At 35.4% G+C, this 13,681-nt stretch overlaps 1 protein-coding gene across 4 annotated transcripts; it reads left to right on the forward strand.

The window, feature by feature from the left end:
• The first annotated feature begins 2,294 nt into the window (after positions 1 to 2,294).
• On the forward strand, positions 2,295 to 8,600 carry LOC108451435 (calcium-transporting ATPase 1, endoplasmic reticulum-type-like). 4 transcript variants are annotated; one of them, XM_017749133.2, is made up of 9 exons: positions 2,295 to 2,534; positions 3,794 to 5,308; positions 5,693 to 5,759; positions 5,859 to 5,980; positions 6,184 to 6,465; positions 6,550 to 6,927; positions 7,360 to 7,469; positions 7,583 to 7,811; positions 7,903 to 8,600. In XM_017749133.2, exons 2-9 carry the CDS (start codon positions 3,896 to 3,898, stop codon positions 8,485 to 8,487), a joined length of 3,186 nt encoding a protein of 1,061 aa, XP_017604622.1. In that variant the 5' UTR covers positions 2,295 to 2,534; positions 3,794 to 3,895; the 3' UTR covers positions 8,488 to 8,600. The 4 variants fall into 4 exon arrangements, with proteins under 4 accessions (XP_017604622.1, XP_017604626.1, XP_017604616.1 ...); XM_017749137.2 differs by having other exon boundaries at positions 3,870 to 5,308; XM_017749127.2 differs by lacking the exon at positions 2,295 to 2,534 and adding an exon at positions 2,879 to 3,023.
• Positions 8,601 to 13,681: the final 5,081 nt, after the last annotated feature.

Here is a 13,681-nt window from a genome sequence, read left to right on the forward strand (position 1 = left end):
AATATGATTCCAAAGAAAATTTATATAATTAGAACAAACAGGAAAGAAAAAGCCTAAAAGGGATAGAAGATGTGGGGTTTTGTATTTGACCCCAAAAGTTGCTAAAGTGCAAAGCCCAAAGTTGTGGTGAGCTGAAATTGAGCATTGTCCACTCTATTTTGCCCAAAAAAGGGTCCAAGTTATATACCCTTGTTGAGAGAACAATCCAGACGAGGGGCTAGAAATAAAAACGAAGTCAACAACTATTGGCTGAGCTTTGTCTTAACTATGAACTCATCTTCGCACTTTGTTTGGTGACAGTTTCCCTCCGGCCAGATGACATGATAAATTCCAACTTACTTGTACAGTTTTTTCCCCATCTTTTCCCCCAAGAGAAACAAGAATAGCATTGCTCACTATAACAATACAAATTTGATGACACCGAGTGATGAAAGTGAATGGCAAATAGGCAATATTCCATTCATACCATTTTCATGCCTACTGCGGAAACTCAGTTTCACTTAAATTTCCTGGTAACTAAAGTAAGATTGAATTGCAGAAAAATATGCAGCGTTTTCAGACTTCCAATCTGCAACTTGTTTGTTTCTTTGAGAAAGTGACAAGAAGAAGCAGATAGGAATGATATAGTTTAAAATATTCATTGATGATATGGATAGGTTTAAATTAAAAGAGAATTTTCTCGTTGACTTTGGGATTTGGAGTGCCTGTGACATTTCCTAATCTCCCATTGAATGCAACACCAGTGAATATCTAGCATGCGTCAATGTGGCCGAAATTTCCCTGGAATTTCCATTGAGATAAGAGTATGTATTCTGAGTCTTCCTATGAAAAACACAATCATGGACCCTGGTCATCAATAATTGTGTAATAAGATGCCTTCTAAGCTCCCAATTCATAGCTATGAAAGACCAGCTGATATGGTACATTTATAAGTACAATACAAATACTTCACATTTATCATAAAAAAAAAATTACAATGTTAAATTAAATCGATACACTAGACTAAAACTCATACATGAAGAAATTCGAAAATTTACACATAATTACACATAATAAATCTTGAATTTAAGTACTCAATACCCAAAATCTCTACTTTCACTAATTGTACCAAGTTTGATTGGTAACATTAATTTTTCTCGAGTATATTCATATGAGCGCATATATATATATACATACGACATTTACCTAAGCTCAAATAACAGTGAAGGCTAGCTTGGGTAATCCTATAATGAATTATTTCTTTAAAATAGAATTAAAAGCAAACTTGACTTGTTTAAACATTCCATATCCAAATTTGACTTTACACATTTTCATCTTGAATAAATAAAATTCATGTTAGTTTCCTAGCATTGGAAAAGTTGGCATATGGAAGAAAATCCTTTTTAAATTTGTAAATATACACTCAATTGCAAGAAGAAACTCTATCATGCCATCTTTATGTCCCCACAAGAAAACCCCCAAAAGGGAAAAAAAGAAACTTAGAATAGTCACACAAATCAATAGAATATATGAAGGGTTAATATACAATTAGGCCCCTCAACTTATTCATTTATACTTAAGTGGTTCCTAAACTTTATTTTGGACCTAATCAATTCGATAGAGCCATGCGATAACAATGTGCTAAGTGAAAAAACATAAATTAAAAAAATATATATAAATGTAAATATATAAATTATGTTTGTCTCGTGACATTATGAGAGATTGCCACATGATATCACCGCATTGGTTATAAATGTTACGATAATACAAACTAACGATGTTAATGTGAATGGACTAACTTAATTGATAGAATACAAGTTTAAGAATAAATTGAATCCAAAAGTATTTAAGAACAATCTAGGTACAAATAAATAAGTTTAAAGGCCAAATTATATATTATCTCTTATATCAACTCCAAATTCTTTTACCAGCAAGGGAAGTAGGAAAGGAATAGGAACTTTGTTAAGCATTAATTAAAAAGTTTGCATTTGATGCACCATATATGAATTTATATACTATTAATAAATTGTACTATGGCATGTTATTAAAAAAAATGAAAATTTACTAGCTAAAACAATATAATTTGTAATTATAATTGCTTGAAAAAGAAAGAAAGAAAGAAAAGTGTGCACCTTTCCGAAAGTGGAGATTCAGTGCGGGAGGCCACAAACATTGAAACAAAATGGTCGCCCCTATTTGTTTGCCACATGGTAAAGGGCATGAAAAGCGATCGCTTAACGTGGGCCTATCGTTTGATCTATGAACACGTGGCAATTCCTTATTAGTTGAGGCAATGTGGAATCTAGGTCCTTCTAAGAAGACAAAAGAGAATACGCACATAGAGATGGAGAGAAAGCGATGTTTTCTAGCCATTGAATCGCTCTCTATAAATCAAATCTCTCTCGTTTCTATTTATTAAGATCCCAAAGATCAAAACTGTAATTAAAAGAAAAAAAAATTTCTTTTTAAAAAAATTACAGAGTAAAAAAGAAAAAAAGAGAAAGAAAGAGAATGAATCAGAAGCTGAGTGGAAACAGAGAAACTCCAGGATTTTGGTAAGCACAGTTTTTTTTTTTTTTACTTTTGATTCATATATTTCTATTGTGTTTGGTTGCTGAGAGAATTTAATGAACAGATAATTTAGGAGAAATTCAATGATAAAAAATAAGATCGGATTTATGGATTCAATCGAAATTTAGAACTGTTTTCTTTGTTGGAAGTGAAACATAGAAGTGCTTAAAGAATAAAGAGACTGGATTAGTAAAAATGGGAGACAAGTTGGAAATCGAGAACGAATAAAATATAAACGATGAAAAGCTGTTAAAAATCTAATAAAACCGGAAATGATATAATATTTTCATTGATTTGGACTCTTTTTAGCCCAAGCGATCATAGATTGAAAGGCCCAAATTGGGGCCCTTAGGGCATCTGATTGATTTTCAATTATTCTTTTTCTTTAATTCGTCCTTTTAACTGACCAACTGCTCTTCAGTCTCATTCTGTTCTCTTCTTCGGTTCTTCACATCTTCTTCATTCAGTTTAAGGTTAGATCTTTGAGTATTTTATTTTTATTCCCTGAATGTTTGTCTGGTTTGGATGGGTGTTCATCTGTCGATCTGGTGATATTGAAGTCGCTCTTAACGATACAATTTCCAATTTTGATTTGGTCAAACACAAAACCGAGCTTGGGTTCTTTCTCTTTTAGTGCCAAACCAGAAATATATAATGATTTCTTTTCTTTTCTTTTCTTTTTTTTTTTGGTCAAGTTTTAAGCAACTTTGAGCGCAGCTTTCCCATGTATAAATCATGAAAATGACGACCTTAGCATGCAGGAATTGTTTTTTGCATCGCCTTTTCTATTTAGGAAATGTTCTATCAATATTGGATGCCGCCAAGTCTTGGTGAACACGAAACTAAAACCTGCTTATTAAACATGTTAATATCTTTAGAATTCTTTTTTTATATACTTCTTTTATACTGATTTTCGTTTGCTTCTTTTTTTTTGAAAAATTTTGATTTTTTTTTTATAATTTATGCTGACCTATCCTTTCAATTGATTGAACCGGAAATCAGATATGCTACTGGGTAACTCCAGTTTTTTACTCCTTGGTTAATTGTTTCTAATGTATAAATTTGCAAAAAAAAAAATGTGGAATGGGTTATGGAAGAAAAGCGGTATTCTTTATTTGCTCTTTTATTGCTTTTCTTATTGTTTTGGGGGCAAATAGATTGGTAATTTTTAATGCTTAGTGGGTTTTTGTTAATTTACTTTGTTGATCATGATGTTACTTTAAATTTATTTTTTTGCTTTCAGGTCCACTGTTAAAGATAGGAAGTAAAGTTTCAACTTTTAACTTAAGCTATTTTGATTTTTCTTCAATTACTTGAAGAACTTTTTCTTCAGCATTGAATTTCAATGGGGAGAGGTGGAGAAGACTATGGGAAGAGAGAAAAAGTCAGTGCTGCTTCTTCCAAGGTAGAAAATTTTCCTGCTTGGGCAAAGGATGTGAAGCAATGTGAAGAAAACTTCCAAACGAATCGAGAATTAGGGTTATCAAGTGCTGAAGTTGAGAAAAGGAGGGAGATTTATGGATGGAATGAGTTAGAAAAGCATGAGGGCACATCAATTTTTCAACTAATTCTGGAGCAATTTAATGACACATTAGTTAGGATATTATTGCTTGCTGCTATTATATCGTTTGTTTTAGCTTGGTTAGATGGTGATGAAGGAGGGGAGAAGGAGATAACAGCTTTTGTGGAGCCGCTTGTTATATTCTTGATCTTGATAGTGAATGCCATTGTTGGAATATGGCAAGAAAGCAATGCAGAAAAAGCCTTGGAGGCTCTGAAGGAAATTCAATCGGAGCAGGCAAATGTAGTTCGAGATGGTAAGAAGGTCTCAAATTTGCCTGCAAAGGAGCTTGTTCCAGGTGATATTGTGGAGTTGAGAGTTGGTGATAAGGTACCCGCAGATATGCGGGTTTTGACTTTGATAAGCTCAACTGTAAGAGTTGAACAGGGATCATTGACTGGAGAGAGTGAAGCTGTGAGCAAGACTGCGAAGGTTGTTCCTGAGAATACAGATATTCAAGGGAAGAAATGTATGGTTTTTGCTGGAACAACTGTGGTCAATGGAAATTGTATCTGCATGGTCACTCAGATAGGCATGAATACGGAGATTGGGAAGGTGCATTCACAGATTCATGAAGCATCGCAGAGCGATGATGATACCCCGTTAAAGAAGAAGTTGAATGAGTTTGGAGAGGCTCTAACAATGATAATTGGAGTGGTTTGTGCGTTGGTTTGGCTTATTAATGTGAAATATTTTCTTTCTTGGGAATATGTTGATGGCTGGGCTAGCAACTTTAAGTTCTCATTTGAGAAGTGCACATATTACTTTGAAATAGCTGTTGCATTGGCTGTTGCTGCTATTCCAGAAGGTTTACCAGCAGTTATTACAACATGTCTGGCACTGGGAACCCGAAAGATGGCTCAAAAGAATGCACTTGTCCGTAAGCTGCCTAGTGTTGAGACTCTTGGTTGCACAACGGTTATCTGTTCTGATAAGACTGGTACTTTGACTACCAATCAGATGGCTGTTTCTAAGCTTATTGCTATAGGTTCAAGGCCTGCCATTCTGCGAGCTTTTGATGTGGAAGGAACTACTTATAATCCTTTTGATGGGAAAATTCGAGGCTGGGCTGCTGGTGAAATGGATGCCAATCTTCAAATGATTGCAAAGATTTGTGCTGTTTGCAATGATGCTGGTGTTGAGCAATCTGGGAGTCATTATGTCGCCACTGGAATGCCTACTGAGGCTGCACTAAAGGTGACTAACCCCATTTCTGAAATTGAACCCTGTTCTGTATATTGGATATGTCTATATAAAGCCAAACTGACCTGAATTAAAGCCAAAGCAAAAACTTAGCTTTGAACCTGTTTTTCTTGTATCATATTTTGGATATGGATTATGTCCATTTTAAAGTGATATAATAGGGACACCTAAATCGCTGCATCAACAATTCAATCGTTTCAATTTACTGCAGCAGAAGCTTGCTTCTGTGTGCTGTATTTTAAGCTTGGCCTTGTTTGCCCATGACACTTGTGATGTGCTTTCTAGATTTGGAGAGTGTAAACTTTCGGTTTATACTAAATGATCATGTTGCATATTTTCATCTTGCTGAGATTCCTATTTGGTTCTTTTTTATTTCAGGTTCTGGTTGAGAAAATGGGATTACCGGAAGAGAATGGCTCCTCTTCAGATCATTGGGACCATCAACGTATGTTAGCTGATTCATTTCCTATAATTTTGTTGTTTGTTAGGTGATGCTTTCTGGATCCTACCGAGCTTTCTCTGTTCTTTTGTTATTCTACGCTAGGCTGCTGTCAAGCGTGGAACAAAATGGAGCAAAGGATTGCGACACTTGAGTTTGACCGTGATCGGAAGTCCATGGGAGTTATTGTGAATTCCAGCACAGGACAAAAGGCATTGCTAGTAAAGGTCTAATCATCTCTCTTTGCCTTGTAACATGGACTGACCACTTGTTGATTTATGTTGCCCATTTGTTCTCCTCCAATCTCCTTTTCTTTTTGGTGCCAGTAAACATCCTAGTAAGATTTTATCAATGATGCTTGCTGCTGGTTAAAAAATATTTCCACGTCCTTTCAATATGTCACTCTGGTTGTGCATGTGTAACTTTTCAGGGTGCTGTTGAGAATCTGTTGGAGAGGAGCTCTTTTATGCAGCTATGCGACGGCTCTATCATTGAACTAGATCAATATTCAAAGGATCTTATTTTACAGAGTCTTCATGAAATGTCAACAGATGCATTACGTTGCCTTGGTTTTGCATATAAGGAAGAGCCTTTTGAGTTCACAACATATAATGGTGATGAAGATCATCCAGCACATCAGCTTTTGCTTAATCCATCCAATTATTCTTCAATTGAGAGTAAACTTATTTTTTCCGGTTTAGTTGGGTTAAGGGTAAGCTGCTGCTTCTGGTTTGTTTGCATTTTTATTTTCTTATTTCTGCCTATTTTTCTGAAGCACTTGGATAAACCTATGAAGGATCCTCCTCGGAAAGAGGTTCGCCAAGCAATTGAGGACTGCAAAGCAGCTGGAATTCGTGTTATGGTCATTACAGGAGACAACAAGAACACAGCGGAAGCTATTTGTCGTGAAATTGGCGTATTTGAATCTTCTGAAGATATCAGTTCAAGAAGCTTAACTGGGAAGGACTTTATGGATCATCCTAATCAGAAAAATCATCTGAGGCAGAGTGGAGGTCTTTTATTTTCTCGGGCTGAGCCAAGGCACAAGCAAGAGATAGTTAGGTTGCTGAAGGAGGATGGTGAAGTGGTTGCTATGACCGGGGATGGAGTTAATGATGCTCCTGCCTTGAAGTTGGCTGATATTGGAGTGGCAATGGGCATTGCTGGGACTGAGGTATCCACTACCCTTTCCTGTTATATCCATGATGTCCATATGGTTAATTGCTAATTGTATATTGTCAGCTCTCCTTGTGAAATAGCATTATGGGAGATGATTCAGAGACCCAGATGAATGCAATGCAGTATGCATGGTTGGGCTGCTTTTTATTCAGAATGTATATATGTTGGAATAGCTATACAACTATACCACTATTTCCTGACATTCTATAGATATTGATCTGAGTTACCTACTTATTCTAGACATTTGACTGGATTTCATCTGTAGTTCTTTTAAAAATCTTAGTACTTCATTGCCTATTACCAGGCGATTATAGTAAAAATTCGGCATCCCAAAACCTAGTATGTTAGCAGTTAGTTTAAGTTATTCATGAATGCATAATTTTCTTATTATATACTCTATCTCTATCCCTTGCTTGATTCTTTTCAGGTTGCAAAGGAAGCATCTGACATGGTGTTAGCAGATGATAACTTCAGCACTATAGTTGCTGCAGTTGGTGAGGGCAGATCCATTTACAACAATATGAAGGCTTTTATAAGGTTAGTATTGTTACTTAGATGTATAGATAGAAAATGAGATTTTTGGCCAATTTCTTTAGTTTTTTATTAACGACATTGACTGACATAATTTTCTGCTTAAAAAAACATTGCAGGTACATGATATCCTCCAACATTGGTGAGGTTGCTTCTATATTTTTGACTTCTGCATTGGGGATTCCAGAAGGCATGATACCTGTTCAGCTTCTGTGGGTTAATCTTGTTACTGATGGACCTCCAGCAACTGCTCTAGGGTTCAATCCCCCTGACAAAGATATAATGAAGAAGCCTCCAAGACGAAGTGACGACTCACTAATCACTGCTTGGATCTTGTTCCGCTACCTGGTAACTGATTCATGTTTTTCTTGTCCTTGGCTAAATAAATGTGGAATTTTACCAAAGATGTAAGCCCACTTATTTCTTTCATCCGTGCCAGGTGATTGGGCTCTATGTGGGGATAGCCACTGTCGGGGTCTTCATCATATGGTACACCCACCATAGCTTCCTGGGCATTGATCTGAGTGGAGATGGGCATAGTCTTGTTACCTACTCCCGACTTGCTAACTGGGCTAAATGCGATTCTTGGGAAGGTTTTTCTGTGTCACCATTCACAGCAGGTTCCCAAGTGTTCAAATTCGATTCCGACCCATGCGACTACTTTCAGTCAGGGAAAATCAAAGCCTCGACTCTTTCCCTCTCTGTCTTGGTAGCCATTGAAATGTTCAACTCCCTTAATGCCCTATCTGAAGATGGAAGCTTGTTAACGATGCCTCCTTGGGTGAACCCATGGCTCCTTTTAGCCATGTCAGTCTCATTTGGACTGCACTTCTTGATTCTGTATGTGCCATTCCTTGCTCGAGTGTTTGGGATTGTTCCCCTTAGCACCAATGAATGGCTGCTCGTAATTGCCGTTGCTTTCCCGGTAATTCTAATTGATGAGGTTCTCAAATTCATCGGCAGACGCACAACCAGGTTGCACTACCCTGCTGTACCAAAATCTTCGAAGCAGAAAGCCGAGTGATTATTGTTATACAGCACTTGTAATAACATTTTAGAGGATAAACTTAGAATCTTGTAGTTGCTTTATTTTGAACTTCAGTAAATTTTCCATTAATTTGGTTTCCTTTTCGTCTATTACATGTTTCGTTCGAATCACAACCCATAAGCTTGGAAAAATACTGAAGCATTCCGAAAAGCCCCAAGACCAAATTCATCTAACCACCAGGTACATACAAGGTCCTACCCTGCATCTGTTAAGTGCATAAACCACATGCACGGCGGTGACAATCCTCCCCCTTTACCATTCCATTCAAGTATCGGCGAATGATGTTCAACAAGAACTTGAGAATTCCACCGGTTTCCTCGTAGATTAAGCCGATCAAAACACTGAATTGCATGCTTTTGTGATTCTCTAGATGTTATAACCAAGGACCTTACGGTGATGCTTAGCTCCTACTTTGCCTAGTCCCTTGCCTCTCTTTTCCCTCCCTGACATCTCTAAATATCAAACAGACCCCCACCCCCCCCCCCCAACCAAAAAAAAAAGAGGAGATTTTGATGATTTGGAAATTTGGTGAGTAGAATTTAAAATGATAGAATGATTCCTGTGAAATATTTGACGATGAATTGACCATGATGAATTATAATGGAGGGTTGAGATTAGGACAAACATGGACTCCGATCGTTGACGTGAATTGCCTTTAAGGTTATTTTGAAGCACCTTGTTTTTTTGTTGATATTTAAGTTGAAAACTCAGCGAATATTTGAAGGGCAAGTCAGAATCTAGCGCCCCAAGCCAATGCGAATGCCAAAGCGAGAATTTAGGCATCAGACATTGTCACCATCCGCCCTTGTTCAAAGCTACTTGAAGCACCGGGTCAAGTCCGGGATGATGTGAGCATGAGAAAACTGAGTCAAGAGGTTCCCGGAGTGTCTCGGAAGATTCTAGAAGTCCGAATAAACCCCGAAAGCTCTAGATTTGAAGAAGAGACCAAATCCTTTTAGAATCGAGTAGAAGATTCTAGAAGCTCTAGAATTCTCACACATGTAGCATTTAATGAAGTAGTTGGAAAAGTTCTAGGGAATAGATTTAGGCTGTCCATTAAGATGATTTGTAATCATTATCGAATGGGACTTGCCTAAGTTCCCCTCACAAGCTAGCTTTTGAGATCAATAACACTTTTACATTCTCTCGTATTCTTTATCGTGGTTATAAGTACTCTCTTATGTACATTTTATCATATTCTCTCTCGTTGTTGTAAGGGCTTTCTTATGTGCTTGTCTAGGTTAAATGTGTCAAAATCTCTCCTAATCATTGATAGAAAGTTAATTTAGGCTCATTGTCGATGGAACCAAGCTTAAGGTCGTGTGACTAGAGCTAAAGTCTCGACCTGTGACAACAACTTCTATATTAAGTTGTGGCTATGGTTTAATACATGTTCAAACTTATTTACAGGTTGGTAGCCAGTCTGTCCTGACACAATTCGAGCTTGTACAATAATTTTTATTTTTATTTTATTTTGATCTAGTCTCATCCATCTTGAATCTAAATTAAATAATTTTAAAAAATTATTTAAATATAAAGATAAATATAAAATTTATATTTTATTTTTTTTTTTAAATAGTGAAGCTGAAGCTTGAATAATCTTTTAGAATTGGATCATGTGTAGATCCACCTAGCCTGTAACCGCTTCTTGTTCAAATATGACTTCAAACATTTTTTGAATTCATGAAAAGATTTTAGAAACATACTCGTGGATCACAGAAGCACCATCATCAATTACAACATTAACATGATTAATAATGTAATTACGAAGGGTAACATTTAAAGTAGGTTTCCAACATAAAAAATAGGTCCTCACCGGATCCAAGGGAACCAACATCCATACCATGAGAAAATACCAACCATTTCCTTAACTATTCCATGTGTAGACCAAGTAGTTTTGTTTCCATCAGAAAAACTATGCGAGGAACTTGAACCTTGAGCAAATGCTGAAGACATTGCACCGGGTGTTGGTTCTCAAGCCCACGGTAATTCCATGAAACCTCATGGCTGTCAGCTGCACTGCTCAAAACTGCTCGTCGAAACATCTTCACCATAACCAACCCCTAACACTGATTAAAGACCATGGCAAAGGATAGTCAACATCCATAAGAGTCAGAGTCTTTCACTTGCCAATTTCATGAACCAATCCTTAAAAGGTATTATGATCCCGAAGAGAGTGTCTTTTGAAGTAAAAACAGATATATTAGATATTGAAGAAGTCAATCTTAACACCACTTATTCGATCCAATAATAAATTTGAGTAACATAATCATTTTTAAAATCTAATTCATACATTTGCATTATAACATTTCAAATATATATTTATAGTTCATATTTATACTACTAAATCTAAGTATATGCCATATCTAAAGTCCAAAATCATATATAAAAAGTGTCTTTAAACTTTGAAAATTGATGTCATCCTTGTGAAGAAGTACTTCTCGTATCTTCAATCTACTTTCTTTCATCTACGCATTTAAACAAATATGTTAAGCTATGTGAGTAGCTTAGTAAATACTCAATTGAATTCAATATTACCATATATATAAATAAGTTTTTAATCATTCATTCACATAGTTTCTTTCACTTGTATACTTAAATTTTAATTCATTTTAAAATATAAAATTATTTAAATTAATTTTATAATTTATAGTTTTATTTTAACACATATAGCCATTAATCAACTTTCACATTCACATAACAAAATATTTTTCTCATATCACAAACATAACATAAACACTTAATTTATATATTTCATTTAATACTTAATTCACATGTATTCCTGAATCACATATATCACTATAACACTTTTACATTCACATATTACTTTTGCAGTCCTTTGTGAATCTCAAAGGAGTTCAATAATTTTGATACATTACAGAGATCCAGGCCAAAAATAAACTCACAACCTATAACACAACTTTGATAACGGGAACTCCGGTAAATACATTATATAACCCATTTCTCTTCTCCTAATCCCCTTCGAACCAATGCAACATTAGCTTGGTTCCCATCCGAACCCCCAGCTTCTTTCAACTCCAAAATCATTTCATTATCATATATCATATATCCTTTTAAGTTCATTAAGGCATTTACTCACATAGCACTTTATTCGTTCCTTTTAAATCACATAAGCATAAACATAATATTTTCATTTCACACATTCACATATTCACTTTCATATAACATACTTTACATTTCACATATATATCTTTGCATCACATTAGTTACTCAATTTGAATTACATAACCACACGCACTATATCTTTACTTCATACATTAATTCACATGAACACGGCATATCACATATTTACAATACTTTATATTTTAGATTTTAATTCATTTTCATATAATACTTTATTTTCATAAAACACTTCACTTAAATATTTATTTCACTAATTTAACACACTTAGTAATTTTAAACATTTTACAATTTAATCCATATATTCATGAAAATTCAATATTTCCTTTTATAACACTTTAGTATTACTTTTCACTTCATTTAAACCTTTAATCACAATATCTACTTCATATACCAAATTTTACACTATTTACGATTTAGTCCTTTCTATGTTGATTTCGCTATTCTACATCTATTCACTTATCAATCAATGACAAATAAATAACTTTCACTCTTTATAATTTAATCATTAGTTTCATAATATTTGTAATAGCCCAAATTTGACCGGGCTAAAAACAGAGTAAAATTAAATAAATAAGTATTTATTTATTTAAAGAGTCCATTTAAAAGTCCAATTACAAAGCCCAGGTGTTTTTGGTTCAAAAGCACTACCCGTGACCCTACCCAGCAGACCCAAATACATCCGTAGCCTAATTTAACCTAAACCATCAGCCAAACTTAACCCAATACTTAAACCTACAGCAGACTCAAACCCAATAACCCGTTACACCCATGACCCAGTTAAACTACCCAAAAACCCATTTATACCCAGACCCAAAAACAAACGAGGCCTAGGGTTTCAGAAACCCTAGGCACCGCAAATGGAAGGCTCCAGAAGTTAAACACTGCAATCAATGCGTCGGTTGGTCTTACGCCATCAGCACCGTGATTCCAGGCCGTGATTCCAGGTTTCGAATCATGCCGTGGTCTATGCCTGAGTCAACGCCGATGTTCGTTGTTGCTAAATCTTTCTTGATACCTGTAAAAGAAGGAAAGAGCCACAGCAGCAAGCAAAGCAAATATGGAAAGATATGAAAAGATTTCTTTCCTAGTTTTTGTAAAAACAACAGTGGTTATAAAAGCCCGAATCAAACGATGTAAGGGGAGGATTTTGGAGGTTTCTGAAATACATACATAGATGCAATAAAAATTTTATTTTTACATACGTACACAAAGCAAGATACTATAGTTAATTCAAATACACAAAGGTAAAGTATTTTACATATATGTACTTATATACTGTAAATAATGAAAAGGAAAAGGTCGAACCCTTTATTTGCGTGGAAAAATCGGGGTTTCGGATCTTCGGCCACCGAACGGGGAGGAGTCAGCGACGGCGCGTGGGCGCGTGAAGCCGAGGACCGAGGCTTGGCTCGACGGAGACCGGAGTCAAGCTCTTTCTCTCTTTCTCCTCTCATTTTAGAGAGAATTTTAAGTTTTTTTTTAAAAAACCCAGTGTAAAATGATTTTTGGGCTAAAGCTTTGGTTTATATAGCCCCAGCGAAACGACTACGTTTTAGACCCCCAGGATCCGCGCTTTGACCCGATTACCCGGGGAGGATCCGCGCATTTTTAGAATTGGGTTAATTACCCGATCAGTCCTTCCACCCTTTTTTAGTTTATAATTACACTTTATTTTATTTATGATTTGGCCCTATTATTTTGTTTTAGTTTTAATTTAATCCCAACGGTTATTACATCCTGGAGACGGCGTCGTTTAGGATTAGGGCAAACTGCCCAGTGAGTCCTTTGCCGTTTTAATTCTCGCAAATCAAGCCCAGAACTTATGCTATTTTGCAAATTAACCTTATAATTCTATTTAAATTCAATTTTAACATTTGTTTTACTATTTTTAAATTATGTTATTTTATATAATCTATTTATAAAAAATTATACATATATTATTATCAAAGATACTACTTATATTTTTATCATATATTATTTTCCTATATATATCTGTACTATATTTTATCACTTAATGTTTAAGTAT

Source organism: Gossypium arboreum, chromosome 7 (assembly GCF_025698485.1).
Source record: "Gossypium arboreum isolate Shixiya-1 chromosome 7, ASM2569848v2, whole genome shotgun sequence".
Classification (NCBI taxonomy): Eukaryota; Viridiplantae; Streptophyta; class Magnoliopsida; order Malvales; family Malvaceae; genus Gossypium; species Gossypium arboreum.